This window comes from Pristiophorus japonicus, chromosome 17 (genome assembly GCF_044704955.1).
Source record: "Pristiophorus japonicus isolate sPriJap1 chromosome 17, sPriJap1.hap1, whole genome shotgun sequence".
NCBI lineage: Eukaryota > Metazoa > Chordata > Chondrichthyes > Pristiophoridae > Pristiophorus > Pristiophorus japonicus.
Genome location: NC_091993.1, coordinates 35,228,607 through 35,248,312, shown reverse-complemented (window position 1 = coordinate 35,248,312; position 19,706 = coordinate 35,228,607). Strand labels below are relative to the sequence as shown.

General features: G+C 47.9%; 2 protein-coding genes across 3 annotated transcripts; both read left to right on the top strand.

The window, feature by feature from the left end:
• The first annotated feature begins 77 nt into the window (after positions 1–77).
• Positions 78–5,625, top strand: afg2b (AFG2 AAA ATPase homolog B). The gene is made up of 5 exons (XM_070858657.1): positions 78–284; positions 1,236–1,469; positions 3,609–3,743; positions 4,131–4,253; positions 5,373–5,625. Exons 1-5 carry the CDS (start codon positions 90–92, stop codon positions 5,523–5,525), a joined length of 840 nt encoding a protein of 279 aa, XP_070714758.1. The 5' UTR covers positions 78–89; the 3' UTR covers positions 5,526–5,625.
• Positions 5,502–19,562, top strand: c17h15orf48 (chromosome 17 C15orf48 homolog). 2 transcript variants are annotated; one of them, XM_070858659.1, is made up of 5 exons: positions 5,502–5,590; positions 8,957–9,013; positions 11,326–11,414; positions 12,551–12,611; positions 18,934–19,562. In XM_070858659.1, exons 2-5 carry the CDS (start codon positions 8,975–8,977, stop codon positions 19,000–19,002), a joined length of 258 nt encoding a protein of 85 aa, XP_070714760.1. In that variant the 5' UTR covers positions 5,502–5,590; positions 8,957–8,974; the 3' UTR covers positions 19,003–19,562. The 2 variants fall into 2 exon arrangements, with proteins under 2 accessions (XP_070714760.1, XP_070714759.1); XM_070858658.1 differs by lacking the exon at positions 5,502–5,590 and adding an exon at positions 8,691–8,802.
• The last annotated feature ends 144 nt before the right edge of the window (positions 19,563–19,706 follow it).

The following is a 19,706-nucleotide window of genomic DNA, read 5'->3' as shown; positions in this document are numbered from 1 at the left end:
CATTCCCTCCTGCTCTGTGAATGAGTTTGAGGGAGTCGAGGGTGCCGTTTGTAACTGTGGGATTCTCTGTGCAGAGTATCGAGTGGCCAATGATGTTCCCGGAGGCATTTGTGAGGATGGGTGTGAAGCCCACACGGGGAATTCTCCTGTACGGACCCCCCGGATGTGCAAAGACCACACTGGTGAAGGCTGCGGCCTCTAGCTGCCGCTGTTCCTTCCTGTCAGTCAGTGGAGCTGATCTCTTCTCACCGTTTGTCGGCGATTCTGAAAAGGCCTTGGCTCAGGTGTGTATTTCCAGCAGCTTCATTCAGTCTTCAACAGCAAGCAGGTTTTACTGAACAGTGTACCGCTGTCCAGGTATATAGAATTACAGAAACACAACAGTGGTGTCTGTTGCCATTTTGTTTCTGTGTATATTCTGATCATCTGGTCTGCGTGAGCTCAGGCAAATGGAATGTTGGCCTTTGTTGCCGGGGGTTGGAGTATAAAACAAGGGAAGTCCTTTTACAACTGCACATTGTACTCCATACCTGGAGTGCTGCGTACAGTTCTGGTCTCCATTTTTAATATACTTGCATTGGAGCAGTTCAGAGAAGGTTCACGAGGTTGATTCCTGAGATGAAGGGGTTGTCTTATGAAGAAAGGTTGAGCAGGTTGGGCCTATACTCATTGGAGTTTAGAAGAGTGAGGGGTGATCTTATTGAAACATATAAGATTCTGAGGGGGCTCGACAGGGTAGATGCAGAGAGGATGTTTTCCCTCGTGGGAGAATCTAGAACTAGGGGGCATAGTTTCAGAATAAGGGGTCACCCATTTAAAACGGGGGCGAAGAGGAATTTCCTCTCTGGGGGTCGTGAATCTTTGGAATTCTCTGCCCCAGAGAGCTGTGGAGGCTGGGTCTTTGAATATACTTAAGGTGGAGATAGACGGATTTTTGAATGATAAAGGAGTCAGGGGTTATGGGGAGTGGGCATGGAAGTAGAGTTGAGTCCATGATCAGATCAGCCACGATCTTACTGAACGGTGGAGCAGGCTCGAGGGGCCGAATGGCCAACTCCTGCTCCTATTATGTTTTTATGTTATGTATGTTCTCGGTGATCAACATTGCACCTCCTTTAATCCTCTGCTAACTAGCCTATCGAACTTGCAAATACTAAATGATTAGACCCTGGTAACAGTCGGTAGAGTTGTGTCCGGATTCCCGACCCCCACTGACTGGTCTGTTTTAAGTGCAGGTTTTTCGGCAAGCTCGAGCCGCCGCTCCATCAATCCTGTTCCTAGATGAGATTGACTCCATGCTGGGATCCCGGTCACTCGACGCTACGAGTGGCCGCAGTGTCCATGAGCGGGTCCTGTCGGTTCTTCTTAATGAGATGGATGGAATTGGCCGGTCAGTGACTGAGAGGAGAGGCAGTGGACAGAAAACGCTCGAGTGTGAAGGAGAACAATCCGAGGGACAGACAAAAAAGGTGAAAGATTAAATCGGCCAAGCGTGTGGCCTGAACGCAGAAAGTGCTCATTCTTACCAGGGCTAAAGGTTTTTGATTGAATAAATGAACTGCTCAAAAGACCTACACAAACACTGTCCCTAATTCTGAATTAATGAGCAGGTCACCCAGAGAAACGTGTGTCCCGTCATCCCCTGACCCCGAGACACAGGCGTCCTGTGTGTGTGTCCTCCCCCCACCCCCCCCGCCGAAACGTTGGTGTCCCATTAAACCCCACTCCCCCCGAGACATAGGCGTCCCGTCAGGCCCACCCCTTCCCCCCCTCCCACCGAGAGACAGGCATCATGCGCCGCTCCCTCGGCGCTGCCCCCTCCGGCAGTGCGGCGCTCCCTCGGCGCTGCCCCCTCCGGCAGTGCGGCGCTCCCTCGGCGCTGCACTGGAGTGTCAGCCTGGATTTTTATGCTCAAGTTCTTGGGGTGCGACTTGAACCCACAACCTTCTGAGCCACAGCTGACACTGCGGTGTCTCGTCATGTGAGTACTTGATGTGAAAGGGTCTCTACTCAAAATCCAGCCCATAATATATCTGGTGCTGGCACTGAGACGGGCTTAGAATCATTTCCCATTCCCTGCCCCTAGCTGGAGCACCAGGTTCACCATAAAGGTAATTAATAGCTGGAGATGTTTCATTCTGAAAGGGGTACTTAATAATGTTTTTAAAAACTGACTTTTGTAACTGACTTGAGATGTAACAGAAAATCAGAAGTCTACGGAACTGTGCAGTGAGGCTTAATTCGGTGATAATTCTCTCTTAAATTGTAATGTTATCGCCCAGTTTTACAGCAGAACTGCTGGTGCTTTCCCAAAGGTTGGGATTGGGGAACTGGGAGTACGGTGTGGGTCCTGGTCTCTCTCAGTCATTCACCTCCATTAACTCTCAGCAGTTGTTCTTTCTGCCAATCGATTACAGAGCAAATTGGCACGTGTTCTTCCCTGGCTGCACACCTGCCTTGGCAGCAGCAGATCGAGATTCAGTTTTCCCCGGTAACGCTGTCGGCAGTGAGCACTGTGGAGTGTCTGGAGGAACCTGCTGGGCTCATTCAGTTACACCCTTTGGGTGAAAGGCTTCAGATTCGAGTCCCACATGAAGACTTGAGCATATCTAAGCCGGGGGAGAGCTGCACTGCCCAAAGCCTCTGCCCTTTGGGTGCGACGTTAAGCCAAGGTTCTCTGCAAATGGATATTTGAGATTCCTGGTAGTACTTCGAAGCAGGGTATTCTGATCGCGTCTTATCTGTCACTTTCCATTCATCAATGCCACACAGAATATGCACTGTGCGACAGGAACTCAACCGTGCCTTGTACGTGAAGCGTTTTAGTTGTTACAACTCAGGCCTCTCCCAGCACCTTTTATATTCACAACAAAAAGGTCATTTTCCATAAACAGCCTGTGCTTTCTGTCACCTAAAACTTCTCCATTATACCTCCCTCAGGGTGGAATTATCCTTTTCCCAGTATCTCACACCCTGCGTGACATCACGCTCTCCTGTCCACACCAACAGGCAGTAAATAAATGGTCCGAGCATTACATTCCGTCTTCAGCTGTACGAGTGAAGTAATTACATCGACAGAGTGCGGCAAGATACTTGCAGTCACATTATCACATCGCTGTTTGTGGGATCTTGCTCTGCAGACTGCACAAGCTCTTCCAAAATAACCTAAAGTCCAACCATTTGAGTGAGGTACTGAATTTCATCTCCTCCCCTTCGTGTGTAAATTTTAACACCTGCAAAGTGTGGTCCAAACTACTGGCACAATTCACCTCTGACACCACGAACAAGCAGGAGAGCCCAGCTTGGAGAGCCCAGCTTGGAGAGATCGCTCAACTGAAATAGAACAGAATCAGGGAGTTATGTGTGTTGGTTACCCTCTGACACAGACAGCTACAGCTAACTGAAGCCGATGTTTAATCTGTGTTACACTGTCGATCTAAAATAAGTCATTTTCCTGTCGATGCAAGACTCAGTCACACAGGCATCAGCGAGCTGTAGAATCTCGTCACTCTACATTACCATTTAATCATTAACATTTCAACAGAAGATTCACACATACTGTTTTATCAATTTGAGTATAATCGAACATTGTTTCTCCCTTTGTTTAGTTGGAGTTTCAGGAGGTCTGTAACAAAGATGTGATTGTGGTCGCTGCTACAAATCGGCCGGACCTGTTAGATGATGCTTTGCTGCGACCTGGGAGGTTTGACCAAATAATCTTTGTTCCGACTCCAGATAAAGAGGCAAGTGTATGCGTGAGTGTCGGTGCCAGACGTTGTCCATGGTGTACGATTAATGTCCTAGTTAGTGTTTGTTAGTCCGAGCTTCACTAGTCTGAGGGATTCCATTGTTGGTTTAAGTTGTATTCATGTCACCATCAAAAATCTATGTAAAGATGTTTATTGAAGAAAGAAAAATTGACTTGTGTTTAGTCAGCAGCTTTCAAAACCTCGGGACGTCCCAAGGAGCTTTACAGCCAATGACGTGTAGTCACTGTTGTAATGTAGCAGGCAATTTGTGCACAGCAAGCTCCCACAAACAGCAATGTGATAATGAGCAGATAATCTGTTTTTTGGTATAGTTGCTTGTCCAGTTTGGCTGCTGCTGTGCTGATCATTTATTACACACAGGCAAGACTTTCCATACTGAGGATCTGCACGTCCAAAACTCCGCTGGATGATGTGTCCTTGGAGGAGCTGGCAGCTGAGACGGTGGGCTTTACTGGAGCTGATTTACAGAATTTGTGCAAAGAGGTGAGCTTGAGGTGTGAGGGTAGGATTGAAGTGCCTGCACAGGGAGTTGGGCAGCAGACTGGGTTTATTCAGTCTCTGCCCTTGCAGCAGTTGAATGTAGACAGTTCCCGGTAGACACTGGGACTCGAAGGGAAGGGGCTAAAACTGAAAAATGAACTTTGTTTAGAAGGGGAGGAAGGAAGAGTTTGGGGGTTTGAGTGAATAATGAAACCTGGATTAGTTTATGTCGCCGTTGAGATGAGGCTGGTCCAGGCTGTGGCCACACGTACCCTGTTAAACCGGCAGCACAAGGCAGAGTGGGGACTGTGGGTGTTGTCACAGGTTTGTGATTCTTGTGAAGAAATAGGAGTGAAATCTGTTGGCTAACTTGCACTGCGCGTGGACCTGAACTGCTCAAGGGCTTTGTGTTTGTACTTCCGCTTCCACCGAGGGACTGACCCACAGAATCTTCAGCATTGCACTGATCGGTTGCTGCTACTCTACTGATGAGACCGATCATGCACGCAGCATTTCCCAGCCGGTGAAGTGCTTCAGTCTACGAACCGCCTTGATGTGTATCGAAATCAAAAGAAAAATGCTGGAAATCTGAAATAAAAACTGCTGGAAACCGAGTCGGTCAAGCAGCATCTGTGGAAAGGTGAAAGGTCAGCTGTTTCTCGCTCCTACCAATGAGTGCTGGTGTTTGTATAAAGTCCAGCCTTGCAGCTCAATTCCTGCCCAATAAGGCTGTGTGGAATCGAACTCTTTCCCATCTTTTGCTCCCAGTATTAAGCGCCCCACGCCCGAGACAGAGAGACGTTGCCAGGTGTGTGGCCAGTGATCCTGATCCCAAGCTCAACTGTATCTGTCAGGTGCTGCACTTTGTGTGATTGACAGGCAGCAGCTGCTCTGAATAGCCTGCAGGAGGCAGCACTGAGCTACTGCCCCTCGGGATATTGTTCTGACCGTTCTCCAACTGCAGCTCCCAATACACGTGCCTGTCTGAGCGTGACCCTAGACACCGGGGTCGCTCCCCACGTGACCCCAGACTCCCTCTGCCACTCCCCCTCCCTCCCCCACCCCTCGTCTTGTGATCACCTGCCCATGGAACACTTTATTTTGACTCTTTTGTCCCCACAGGCTGCCTTGCTGGCTCTACAAGAAAACGGACTTGATGCAGCTGCTGTGAATCACCGTCACTTTCTGAAATCCCTTCAGAGTGTAAAACCCTCCCTGAGCCAGCAACAGATGGAATTCTACCAGAACTTATTCTCAACAAATGACCTCAGCTGACCCCGGAGAGAGCGCAACCTTAGCTAACACAGCAGTTTGGCTCCAGACAGACAAATCAGAACTGGGTAGAAATTTACAATAAACTTGTATTTTTTATAAACACAGAATCCTTTATAGTTTGTTAAAAGTCTGACTTTGAAAAATTAGAAAACTTGATCATGAAATAAAATAAATATCTGCAGTGCAAACATACAGAGAGCGAGAGCTGCCAACCTGACGTGATTATTTCATATAAAGTTAGAGGCTGTTGAGTGTGATTATCGAAAGCAGCGATCACTGCATCGAGCACAGTCCAGGGGCACAGTTCCAAGGGTGGTCTGTGGCCAGTTTCCTGGTGGTGTGAGCTTGCACCCTCACCAGTGGCGACTCTGGATTGCAGAGTTACAGAGATGGCAACGGGAGACTGAAGACTACAAGAGACGGACGTGTGTCCTTTCTGTCCAGTTACATTGCTTTGTACTCCCGATTACTGTGTCCTGCAAAATCCAGCAGTTTATATTTATATAGCACCTTGGCATAGCAAAATATCCCAGTCTGCTTCTCAATTCGCCATCAGACCAACCTGCAGAGAGGAGTTGGGCGAGGTGGCTGAAGGTTTGAAGGAAGGTTTTGAGGCTGGGGAGATGTTGCCAGGTGGAGGGATGAGGGGACAAGTAGATGGAGGCAGTGCCACCGGTCATAGGGCAGCCGAGCCGAGCCAAGCGGGTTACAGACTGGACAGAGTGAAGGGGCACATTGGAGCAAGGCCATGGAGAGCGTTGAAGATCAGGATGGTGTTTTCAGTCCATGCGCTGAGAACAGGGAGCTAATGGAGGGTCAACGAGGGAGGGGTGATGGATCAATAGGGCAGGGCAGGGGTGACGGGTCAATAGGGCAGGGGTGATGGGTCAATAGGGCAGGATATGAGCAGCAAAGTTCAAATACCTCTCCAGGTCTGCTGAGGTTGGAAACCTCTCGTGTCATTTCACACCGTGGGAGGACTCGAACCTTCGTCTCCCCCAACCTGTCGATTCCTCGGAAGCTTCCCGTTGCCCCCCCCCCCCCCCCCACCTTTCTCAGACCCCCATCCCCAATACCACATCTCCTGTAGCAGCACAGAGCTTGTTATCATACACCCCATGCTGCACAGGTTGTTACAGGGCAATGGTTGAAAGTCATTTTATTGTCAGCTATTTCGCAGCTCGACTTGTCGTGCAGGAGACTGCCCCCAAACCTCGGATTCCCCCACTTCGGGGCACCCCCCCCACACACTGCCCCGCACTCTTTCCCCCTCCCCACTATCTGCCCCTCACTCCCTTCCCCCCCCCCCCCCCCCAAACACACTACCCTGCACTCTTTCCCTCACCCCTCACTCTTCCCCCTCCCCACACCCTGCCCCTCACTCCCCCTCACACACAGGGATCAGAGAGACGCACAGGGAGACAGAGAGAGACACGCAGGGAGAGAGAGACACACAGTGAGAGAGAGAGAGAGACGTACACACACTGAGAAGGTTGGCATTAAGCAGGTTGAGACGATGTGACACAAGCAAGTATTTCAGCCGTTTGATGAAACAGGTTTTGGGTTTGAGCTGATCCGGGAGCGGGTAGATTTACTCCTGCTCGCCCCGACATCATTTTCTGTTCCATTCAATGTCCATCCTGCAACCACACTTTCCCCGATGGTTATTGTGGAGCTGTTTTAAATGTTTCAGTAGGGGCGATGAGGCTCGCGACGCCAAGTCGCTGCAAGGAGAGCCAGAAAGTGGAATCTGTGTGTTTCTCTCTGTCTCCCTGTGTGTTTCTCTGTCTTGTCTTCGTGTGTGTGTCTCTGTCTCCCTGTGGTTTTCTCTCTCTCTCCCTGTGTGTGTGTCTCTCTCTCCCTGTTTGTCCATCTTTCTTCCTCTGTCTCTGTCTCTCTCCCTGTGTGTGCCTCCCTGTCTCCCTGTGTGTATCTGTCTCTCTGTGTTCTCTCTCTCTCCCTGTGCCTCATAGAAACATAGAAAATAGGAGCAATAGTAGGCCGTTCGGCCCTTTGAGTCTGCACCGCCATTCAATATGATCATGGCTGATCCTCTATCTCAACACCATATTCCTGCTTTTTCCCCATACCCCTTGATGCCTTTTGTGTCTAGAAATCTATCTATCTCTCTCTCAAATACATTCAGTGACTTGGCCTCCACAGCCTTCTGTAGTAGAGAATTCCACAGGTACACCACCCTCTGAGTGAAAACATTTCTCCTCATCTCGGTCCTAAATTTCCTACCCCGTATCCTGAGACTGTGACCCCTTGTTCTAGACTTCCCAGCCAGGGGAACCATCCTCCCCGCATCCAGTCTATCCAACCCAGTCAGAATTGTATACGTTTCAATGAGATCCCCTCTCATTCTTCTAAACTCTAATGAATACAGGCCTAGTCAACCCAATCTCTCCTCATACAACAGTCCTGCCATCCCAGGAATCAATCTGGTGAACCTTCGCTGCACTCCCTCTATGGCAAGTGTATCCTTCCTTAGGTAAGGAGACCAAAACTGCACACAATACTCCAGGTGCGGTCTCACCAAGGCCCTGTGTAACTGTAGTAAGACATCTTTGCTCCTATACTCAAATCGTCTTGCAATGAAGGCCAACATACCATTTGCCTTCCTAACTGCTTGTTGCATCTGCATGTTTGCTTTCAATGACTGGTGTACAAGGACACCCAGATCCCTCTGTACATCGACACTTCCCAAGCCATCGCCATTTAAATAATACTTTGTCCTCTCCCTGTGTGTCTCTCTCTGTCTCCCTGTGTGTCTCTCTCTCTCCCTGTCTGTCTCTTGTCTCCCTGTGTATGTCTCTGTCTCTCTTCCTGTGTATGTGTCTCTCTCCCTGTGTGTGTCTCTATCTCTCTCCTTATGTGTGTCTCTCTGTCTCCCTGTGTGTGTGTGTGTGTCTCTCTCTCTGTCTCCCTGCCTCTCTCTGTCTCCCCCGGTCTCTCTCTCTCCCCCTGTCTCTCTCTCTCTTCCCCTGTCTGTCTCTGTCTCTCTGTCTCCCAGTGTGTCTGTCTCTGTCTCCCAGTGTGTCTCTGTCTCCCTGTGTGTGTCAGTTTCCGGGTTCTATGTGCGATTCCACCTGCTGCCAGCAGGGCGCGCAGTGGGACCGGCGCATCCTCGCCGAGTATCGGTCTCGATATTAGTCGATTTTTCCGCCGGTTACTGCCTACGTGACCGGAGCCGCCGCCGCCTCCCTGCTCTGATACAAAATATATCAGAATCAGGAAGCAGAATACTTCACAGCTGAACTCGTTCGCCTGGAAGGTAGGAGCTGAGACAATTACGAATATTCCTGCTGTTTATAAATTATCAATTTAATCTAAAGCAGATAATTTACTGACTTTACTCTGAAGACAATTAGTAATAAATAAATTAATTAAAGTGTAACTACATTGCCCATTTTCCTTCCAATAACCAGGACATTTCCCGAGAAAAGATGGTGCGCTTTTTCTCAATGCTCTGGAAAAGGAAGGAGGTGAGAATGAAAGTTATTTAGAGTTTGGATTCAATTCCGCCGCTTCTGCTGAAATGGCCATTCCTCCTTGAGCTCTGTAATTACATTTCATTTTAGACCTCAAATATTTAGATATCTAATATTAAAAATGAGGAATAAAAAGAAACGGAATTTGAGAACACTTAGAATCGTTAATTTTAAATAAAATTCGAATTGAGAGTTTATTTTTAAAAGTTGTTGTTTGTCCTCCGATACAACAGTTTCTAAACTGGCAAATTCCCCAGTAACATTAACTCAACCCAGTAACAGTAATCAAACTAGTAACATTAACTCAACCCAGTAACAGTAATCAAACTAGTAACATTAACCCAACCCAGTAACAGTAATCAAACTAGTAACATTAACCCAGCCCAGTAACAGTAACCCAGCCCAGTAACATAGAAACATAGAAAATAGGTGCAGGAGTAGGCCATTCGGCCCTTCGAGCCTGCACCACCATTCAATGAGTTCATGGCTGAACATGCAACTTCAGTACCCCATTCATGCTTTCTCGCCATACCCCTTGATCCCCCTAGTAGTAAGGACTACATCTAACTCCTTTTTGAATAAATTTAGTGAATTGCCCTCAACAACTTTGTGTGGCAGAGAATTCCACAGGTTCACCACTCTCTGGGTGAAGAAGTTTCTCCTCATCTCGGTCCTAAATGGCTTACCCCTTATCCTTAGACTGTGACCCCTGGTTCTGGACTTCCCCAACATTGGGAACATTCTTCCTGCATCTAACCTGTCTAAACCCATCAGAATTTTAAACGTTTCTATGAGATCCCCTCATTCTTCTGAACTCCAGTGAATACAAGCCCAGTTGATCCAGTCTTTCTTGATATGTCAGTCCCGCCATCCCGGGAATCAGTCTGGTGAACCTTCGCTGCACTCCCTCAATAGCAAGAATGTCCTTCCTCAAGTTAGGAGACCAAAACTGTACACAGTACTTTAGGTGTGGCCTCACCAAGGCCCTGTACAACTGTAGTAACACCTCCCTGCCCCTGTACTCAAATTCCCTCGGTATGAAGGCCAACATGCCATTTGCTTTCTTAACTGCCTGCTGTACCTGCATGCCAACCTTCAATGACTGATGTACCATGACACCCAGGTCTCGTTGCACCTCCCTATTTCCTAATCTGTCACCATTCAGATAATAGTCAGTCTCTCTGTTTTTACCACCAAAGTGGATAACCTCACATTTATCCACATTATACTTCATCTGCCATGCATTTGCCCACTCACCTAACCTATCCAAATCACTCTGCAGCCTCATAGCATCCTCCTCGCAGCTCACACTGCCACCCAACTTAGTGTCATCCGCAAATTTGGAGCTACTACATTTAATCCCTTCATCTAAATCATTAAGGTACAATGTAAACAGCTGGGGCCCCAGCACAGAACCTTGCGGTACCCCACTAGTCACTGCCTGCCATTCTGAAAAGTACCCATGTACTCCTACTCTTTGCTTCCTGTCTGCCAACCAGTTCTCAATCCATGTCAGCACACTACCCCCAATCCCTTGTGCTTTAACTTTGCACATTAATCTCTTGTGTGGGACCTTATCGAAAGCCTTCTGAAAGTCCAAATACACCACCTCCACTGGTTCTCCCTTGTGCACCCTACTGGAAACATCCTCAAAAAATTCCAGAAGATTTGTCAAGCATGATTTCCCTTTCACAAATCCATGCTGACTTGGACCTATCGTGTCAACTCTTTCCAAATGCGCTGCTATGACATCCTTAATAATTGATTCCATCATTTTACCCATTACCGATGTCAGGCTGACCGGTCTATAATTCCCTGTTTTCTCTCTCCCTCCTTTTTTAAAAAGTGGGGTTACATTGGCTACCCTCCACTCCATAGAAATTGATGCAGAGTCTATGGAATGTTGGAAAATGACTGTCAATGCATCAGCTATTTCCAAGGCCGCCTCCTTAAGTACTCTGGCCACTTCCTTAAGTAACCCAACCCAGTAACAGTAATCAAACTAGTAACATTAACCCAGCCCAGTAACATTGAATTAATTTAACTTTGTTTAATTAACCACAGTACCGTTGGTGACAGTGATTGGTGATGTGCGTCAGCACTTTTTCCCAAAGCTAATCTTGCTTGCACTTTCACTCTTATATTGTAACATTGAGAATCTGCCCTCTGACTCTTTGATTCCCTGGCTCAGCTCATCCCAATCCACACTTTGAAGACTTTAGTTGCAGTAATTTCTCCGGGCGATTAGACACAAACTGGCTCCTGATTTTCTGCTTGTTGCTGAGTAAATGTCTGTCTCCCCTCAGCTCATTCCTTTGGTCACGCTCATGGCCGCTGCTGCTTCAGGAGCCACTACAGTTTGCATCTATTTCCTCACCACCAAGAGCGACGTCATGTAAGCATTGCACCCTCAGGGGTTAAGGGGAAGCGTGCGACGGGTCGGGGGTTATAGACCATCTCCTCTACTACCCGTTGTTAACCATAACAATAAATGGTAGGACACTGAGAAGTGTAAAGAAACAAAGGGACCTTGGAGTGCGTGTCCACAGATCCCTGAAGGTAGCAGGCCAGTTGGATAAGGTGGTTAAGAAGGCATACGGAATACTTGCCTTTATTAGCCGAGGCATAGAATACAAGAGCAGGGGGGTTATGCTTGAACTGTATAAAACACTGGTTAGGCCACAGCTAGAGTACTGCGTGCAGTTCTGGTCACCACATTACAGGAAAGATGTGATTGTATTGGAGAGAGTACAGAGGAGATTTACGAGGATGTTGCCCAGACTGGAGAATTTGAGCTATGAGGACAGATTGGATAGGCTGGGTTTGTTTTCTTTGGAACAGAGGAGGCTGAGGGGAGACCTTATTGAGGTGTATAATATTATGAGGGGCCTAGATAGAGTGGATAGGAAGGACCTATTTCCCTTAGCAGAGAGGTCAACAACCAGGGGGCATAGATTTAAAGTAATTGGGGGGAAGTTTAGAGGGGATGTGAGGGGAAATTTCTTCGCTGTGGTGGGGGTCTGGAACGCACTGCCTGAAAAGGTGGTAGAGGCAGAAACCCTCACCACATTTAAAAAGTACTTGCTTGTGCACTTGAGGTGCCGTAACCTACAGGGCTACGGATCAAGAGCTGGAAAGTGGGATTAGGCTGGATAGCTCTTGGTCGGCCGGTGCGGACACGATGGGCCGAATGGCCTCTTTCCGTGCTGTAAATTTCTCTGATTTGTTCGTTCTGAGTTCACTTGTAGCAGCTTTTTATTTGCTGTGAGTCTGTATTTGACGATTATAGGCTGACAAGGGAAGAAGAAGTGGAAAGAGATGCAAGATATATATTTTTAATTGAATAGACAGAACTTTCAAATTTTGAACTGCAAAGTTTTTGAGCCCTGAGCAGTGATTGTGATTGTTCTGTATGTGTGCAGTGTGGTTATTGTGTGTGTGTGTGTGCAGCATTGTGAGATCCAATCACTTTTTAAACCGATGATGAAATGGTTCTAACCTATTTCTAAGGTTATTTTCACTCTGTTGTAGAATTAATAAGACCAGTAACCCGACTCCATGGGAGAACGTGGACCCCAACACACCCCAGAAGGTAACCGATTATTCTTTGTACTTTCAGTTGTTGATGCTGGGGCTGCCTCGGTGATTCCCGGTAACACCCAGCATTGCACAAGGAATGAAACAGGATGCGGGCTAACCATGAGCAGCCCTGCCCAGAGAGAGATTTGCAAATCTCAGTGACGTAAACTCTGGCAGCCGGTCAATCTGAGTGCAGATTGGAGACTCATGCTGCCGATTCTTGTCCTACACCAAACCTGCCCAGTTCCACCCTCCGGGAGTGAGTCCCACAGACCTCTACCCAGAGGCTGCTAATCCCACCCACACGGAACCGCTGCCCCCCCTCCGACTATACAATCATTTAGGTGTTGGGAAAGCTGAGCACAAACATTTCAATCGGTGCGAGCAGGGGGTCACACACAGACTTTATACGTCCCAAGACTTGATTAAAACGGCCGACATTCAATTAATGCAGACATTGAAATATATTTACATTTCTCTTCGGGCTTAGTGTAGGGACCCGGTGTAGGGACTCTGGGTGTCTCTGGGACCCGGTGTAGGGACTCTGGGTGTCTCTGGGACCCGGTGTAGGGACTCTGGGTGTCTCTGGGACCCGGTGTAAGGACTCTGGGTGTATCTGGAACCCGGTGTACGGACTCTGGGTGTCTCTGGGACCCGGAATACGGACTCTGGGTGTGTGAAGAAACTATTGTTGTGGGGATTAAGAAATTCAAAGGTGATTAAAAATACAGTGTGATTGTGTCCTTCAGAAAGTCTCCAGCTGCATCGGGAGAGGTACGGAAATGGCCATTTTATTGTTAGTGCTGTTGGGACCGAAGTTTCCACGCTGGTTCTTGTGTTGTTATAATAGTGATAGGGGATTTTATTGTAAGGGGAATAGATAGGCGTTTCTGCGGCCGCAACCGAGACTCCAGGATGGTATGTTGCCTCCCTGGCGCAAGGGTCAAGGATGTCTCGGAGCGGCTGCAGCGCATTCTGAAGCGGGAGGGTGAACAGCCAGCTGTCGTGGTATATATAGGTACCAATGATCTAGGTAAAAAATGGGATGAGGTCCTACAAGCTGAATTTAGGGAGTTAGGAGTTAAATTAAAAAGTAGGACCTCAAAGGTAGTAATCTCAGGATTGCCACCAGTGCCACGTGCTAGTCAGAGTAGGAATTGCAGGATAGTTCAGATGAATACGTGACTTGAGGAATGGTGCAAGGAGGAGGGATTCAAATTCCTGGGACATTGGAATCAGTTCTGGGGAAGGTGGGACCAGTACAAACCAGACGGTCTGCACCTGGGCATGACCGGAACCTATGTCCTAGGGGGAGTGTTTGCTAGTGCTGTTGGGGAGGAGTTAAACTAATATGGCAGGGGGATGGGAACCTATGCAGGAAGGCAGAGGGAAGTAAAAATGGGGCAAAAGCAAAAGGTAGGAAGGAGAAAAGCAAGAGTGGAGGACAGAGAAATCAGGGGCAAAAATCAAAAAGGCCCACAATACAACATAATTCTAAAAGGACAAAGAGTGTTAAAAAAACAAGCCAGAAGGCTCTGAGTCTCAATGCGAGGAGCATTCGTAATAAGGTGGATGAATTAACTGCACAGATAGCTGTTAACGGGTATGATGTAATTGGGATTACGGAGACATCTCCAAGGTAACCAAGGCTGGGAACTCAACATCCAGGGGTATTCAATATTCAGGAAGGACAGGCAGAAAGGAAAAGGAGGTGGGGTGGCGTTGCTGGTTAAAGAGGAAATTAACACAATAGTAAGGAAGGACATTAGCTTGGAAGATGTGGAATCTGTATGGGTGGAGCTACGGAATAGCAAAGGGCAGAAAACGTTAGTGGGAGTTGTGTACAGACCACCAAACAGTCGTAGTGAGGTTGGGGATGGCATCAAACAGGAAATTAGGGACGTGTGCAATAAGGGTACAGCAATTATCATGAGTGACTTTAACCTACATATTGATTGAGCTACCCAAACCAGTAGCAATACTGTGGAGGAGGATTTCCTGGAGTGTATAAGGGATGGTTTTCTAGACCAATATGTTGAGGAACCAACTAGAGAGCAGGCCATCTTAGACTGGGTCTTGTGTAACGAGAGAGGATTAATTAGCAATATGGTCGTGCGGGGCCCCTTGGGGAAGAGTGACCATAATATGGTAGAATTCTTCGTTAAGATGGAGAGCGACACAGTTAATTCAGAGACCAGGGTCCTGAACGTAAATAAAGGAAACTTCGATGGTATGAGACGTGAGACTGCCGAATGATACTTACAGCGTTGGCAGTGGATAGGCAATGGCAGACATTTAAAGATCACATGGATGAACTACAACAATTGTACATCGTGTCTGGTGTAAAAATAAAACAGGAAAGATGGCTCAACTGTGGCTAACAAGGGAAATTAGGGATAGTGTTTAATCCAAGGAAGAGGCATATAAATTGGCCAGAAAAAGCAGCAAACCTGAGGACTGGGAGAAATTTAGAATTCAGCAGAGGAGGACTAAGGGTTTAATTAGAAGGGGGAAAATAGAGTACAAGAAGAAGCTTGCAGGGAACATAAAAACTGACTGCAAAAGCTTCTAAAGATATGTGAAGAGAAAAAGATTAGTGAAGACTAATGTAGGTCCCTTGCAGTCAGAATCAGGGGAATTCATAATGGGGAACAAGGCAATGGCAAACCAATTGAACAAATACTTTGGTTCTGTCTTCACTAAGGAAGACACAAATAACCTCCCGAAAATACTAAGAGACCGAGGGTCTAGCGAGAAGGGGGAACTGAGGGAAATCCTTATTAGTCAGGAAATGGTGTTAGGGAAATTGATGGGACTGAAGGCTGATAAATCCCCAGGGGGCCTGATAGTCTGCATCCCAGAGTACTTAAGGAAGTGACCCTAGAAATAGTAGATGCATTGGTGGTCATTTTCCAAAATTCCATGGACTCTGGTTCAGTTCCTATGGACTGGAGGGTAGCTAATGTAACCCACTTTTTTAAAAAAGGAGGGAGAGAGAAAACAGGGAATTATAGACCGGTTAGCCTGATATCGGTGGTGGGGAAAATGTTGGAATCAATTATTAAAGGTGAAATAGCAGCGCATTTGGAAAGCAGTGACAGGATCAGTTCAAGTCAGCATGGATTTATGAAAGGGAAATCATGCTTGACAAAACTTATAGAATTTTTTGAGGATGTAAATAGTAGAGTGGATAAGGGAGAACTAGTGGATGTGGTGTATTTGGACTTTCAAAGGGCTTTTGACAAGGTCCACACAAGACATTAGTGTGCAAAATTAAGGCACATGGTATTGGGGGTAATGTATTAACGTGGTTAGACACGTGGTTAGACAACTGGTTGGCAGACAGGGAGCAAAGAGTGGGAATAAACGGGTCCTTTTCAGAATGGCAGGCAGTGACTAGTGGGGTGCCGCAGGGCTCAGTGCTGAGACCCCAGCTATTTACAATATACATTAATGATTTAGACAAAGGAATTGAATGTAATATCTCCAAGTTTGCAGATGACACTAAGCTGGGTGGCAGTGTGAGCTGCGAGGAGGATGCTAAGAGGCTGCAGGGTGACTTGGACAGGTTAGGTGAATGGGAAAATGCATGGCAGATGCAGTATAATGTGGATAAATGTGAGGTTATCCACTTTGGTGACAAAAACAGGAAGGCAGAATATTATCTGAATGGTGACAGACTAGTAAAAGGGGAGGTGCAACGAGACCTGGGTGTCATGGTACATCAGTCATTGAAGGTTGGCATGCAGGTACAGCAGGCATTAAAGAAGGCAAATGGCATGTTGGCCTTCATAGAGAGAGGATTTGAGATTAGGAGCAGGGAGGTCTTACTGCAGTTGTACAGGGCCTTGGTGAGGCCACACCTTGAGTATTGTGTGCAGTTTTGGTCTCCTAATCTGAGGAAGGACGTGCTTGCTATTGAGGGAGTGCAGCAAAAGTTCACCAGACTAATTCCCAGGATGGTAGGACTGACATATGAAGAAAGACTGGATCGGCTAGGCTTATACTCACTGGAACTTAAAAGACTGAGAGGGGATCTCATAGAAACATATAAAATTCTGACGGGACTGGATATGTTAGATGCAGGAAGAATGTTCCCAATGTTGGGGAAGTCCAGAACCAGGGGTCACAGTCTAAGGATAAGGGGTAAGCCATTTAGGACCGAGATGAGGAGAAACTTCTTCACCCAGAGAATTGTGAACCTGTGGAATTCTCTACCACAGAAAGTTGTTGAGGCCAGTTCGTTGGATATATTCAGAAGGGAGTAAGATGTGGCCCTTACGGCTAAAAGGATCAGGGGGTATGGAGAGAAAGCAGGAATGGGGTACTGAAGTTGCATGATCAGCCATGATCATATTGAATGGTGGTGCAGGCTTGAAGGGCCGAATGGCCTACTCCTGCACCTATTTTCTATGTTTCTATCATTAATGGGCAGGGCTAGTTTCCAATCCCATCGATTCTGAGCCCTTGCCCGGGTATAAAATCCCATCGCTGATTGAAATGCCGAGGAATTTTCTGCTCTCGGGGCAGGTTTACTTTACAACAAGAACCAATAATGAATCTCTCCAAATAACATGTCCCTCAAGTCACAAAGTGGGTGAGACATTAACACTGATTATATAAAGTGGGTGAGCAAACGTGCATCAGTATATAGCCTCGGGTTCCAGACCGCCCGGGACTGAGGGATTCATTTCCTGGAAACCAACTTCCAGGAAACCTGGGATAAAACTCACCCAGGCTTTTTCCATTTTTTTTCAATCCCTTTTTATTTATTAGCTTTAAACTATTTGAAATGGGAGTAAAGGCTGTTTGAGTGAGTTAGAATCATCCAAAGCTAACCTAGCTGGACGGGAGTCACTATTCTTGGAGCCTGTATCGTTTGTTTTGGTTGGTCAATCACTGCAGGAGTTCCTCAGGGTAGTGTCCCTCGGCCCAACCCTCCTCAGGGCAGTGTCCCTCGGCCCAACCGCTCAGGGTAGTGTCCCTCGGCCCAACCGCTCAGGGTAGTGTCCTCGGCCCAACCCTCCTCAGGGTAGTGTCCCTCGGCCCAACCACCCTCAGGGTAGTGTCCTCAGCCTAACCCTCGGCCCAACCCTCCTCAGGGCAGTGTCCCTTGGCCCAACCCTCCTCGGGGCAGTGTCCCTCGGCCCAACCCTCCTCAGTGCATTGTCCCTCGGCCCAACCCTCCTCGGGGCAGTGTCCATCGACCCAACCCTCCTCAGGGCATTGTCCCTCGGCCCAACCCTCGGCCCAATCCTCCTCAGGGCAGTGTCTCTCGACCCAACCCTCCTCAGGGTAGTGTCCCTCGGCCCAATCATCTTCAGCTGTTTCATCAATGACCTTCCTTCCATCATAAGGTCAGAAATGGGGATGTTCGCTGATGACTGCACAGTGTTCAGTTCCATTTGCTACTCCTCAGATAATGGAGCAGTCCGTGCCTGCATGCAGCAAGACCTGGACGACATTCAGGCTTGACCTGATAAGTGCCAAGTAACATTCGTGCCAGACAAGTGCCAGGCAATGACTATCTCCAACAAGCGAGAGTCTAATCACTGGCCCTTGACATTCAACGGCATCACCATCGCCGAATCCCCCACCACCAACATCCTGGGGGTCACCATTGACCAGAAACTTAACTGGACCAGCCACATAAATACTGTGGCTACAAGAGTGGGTCAGAGGCTGGGTATTCTGTCTCACTTCCTGACTCCCCAAAGCATTTCCACCATCTACAAGGCACAAGTCAGGAGTGTGATGGAATACTCTCCACTTGCCTGGATGAGTGCAGCTCCAACAACACTCAAGAAGCTCGTCACCATCCAGGACAAAGTAGCCGCTTGATTGGCACCCCATCCACCACCTTCAACACTCACTCCCTCCACCACCGGCGCACCGTGGCTGCAGTGTGTGCCATCTACAAGGTGCACTGCAGCAACTCGCCAAGGCTTCTTCGGCAGCATCTCCCAAACCTGCGACCTCTACCACCTAGAAAGACAAGGGCAGCAGGCGCATGGGAACATCACCACCTCCACGTTCCCCTCCAAGTTACACACCATCCTCACTTGGAAATATATCGGCCATTCCTTCATCGTCGCTGGGTCAATATCCTGGAACTCCCTCCCTAACAGCACTGTGGGAGCACCTTCACCACACGGACTGCAGCGGTTCAAGAAGGCGGCTCACCACCAGGGCAATTAGGGATGGGCAATAAACGCTGGCCTTGCCAGCGACACCCGCATCCCAGGAATGCATGGCAAAAATTCTCTGTTAAAATGTTTGGATGAATGGCGGAGACCTGGAGGCAGTAAAAACTCACCTTGTGCCTCCTCTTGCAGCTTATGACCATCAACCAGAAGTGGCAGCCTGTGGAGGAGTTACAGATTCTGAAAGGTTACAACAAATGAGGGAGAGAATTATTGGTCCCGACAGCACCAACCATCTACTGAGTCACTTCTTCCAAACCCAGCCATGGCATGGTGCAGGCACACTTCTGCTAGTTTTATGACCATCACAAATCGTCAATATTTCTGCCTCCCTCCCCTCCCCTCCCCCTCCCCCTCCCCCTCCTCCTCCTCTCTATCTCTCTCTGTCTCCCCTCCATCCATCCCCCTCCCTCTCTCCCCTCCATTCATTCCTCCTCTATCCATCCTCCCACCCTCTCTCTCCCTTCCATCCTCCTCTCCCCTCCATCCAATCCCCCTCCATCCATCCTTCTTCCCCCCCCCCCTCCCCCTCAATCCATCTCTCCGTCTCTTGCACTCCCTCGCTCACCCCACTTCTGCTTCTGGCTTCAGGGTGAATCTCCGGCACAAATTATAGCCGCAGTCTCAGCAGCAACTGCCATGCACTCACTGATATCCTTCCCGTGTATAAAATATAGAAACTATTATATTACTTTAAAATGAACATCGTGTATAATTTAAGTGTGGTCAGAGTTTGTAATTAAATGCAAAATTAGATTTTACTTTCACAATTTTGTATTTTACATTTGAAATGACTTTTATTTGTGGACGGAGGCTCGCCCAGTCTAACCATCGTCCTTTTTGATATCAAGCATTTTAGTTAATAATGTGTCTGGGATTCCTACAGTCAAACCGAACAGAACCTC

Excerpts from the sequence above, each read along its gene's own strand:
- afg2b (XM_070858657.1), top strand. The coding sequence starts at position 90 with ATGATGTTCCCGGAGGCATTTGTGAGGATGGGTGTGAAGCCCACACGG. Across the intron at positions 285-1,235 it reads CTGAAAAGGCCTTGGCTCAG|GTTTTTCGGCAAGCTCGAGC; the intron begins GTGTGTATTTCC and ends TTTTAAGTGCAG. Across the intron at positions 4,254-5,372 it reads TACAGAATTTGTGCAAAGAG|GCTGCCTTGCTGGCTCTACA; the intron begins GTGAGCTTGAGG and ends TTGTCCCCACAG.
- c17h15orf48 (XM_070858659.1), top strand. The coding sequence starts at position 8,975 with ATGGTGCGCTTTTTCTCAATGCTCTGGAAAAGGAAGGAG. Across the intron at positions 9,014-11,325 it reads TGCTCTGGAAAAGGAAGGAG|CTCATTCCTTTGGTCACGCT; the intron begins GTGAGAATGAAA and ends GTCTCCCCTCAG. Across the intron at positions 12,612-18,933 it reads ACCCCAACACACCCCAGAAG|CTTATGACCATCAACCAGAA; the intron begins GTAACCGATTAT and ends CTCCTCTTGCAG.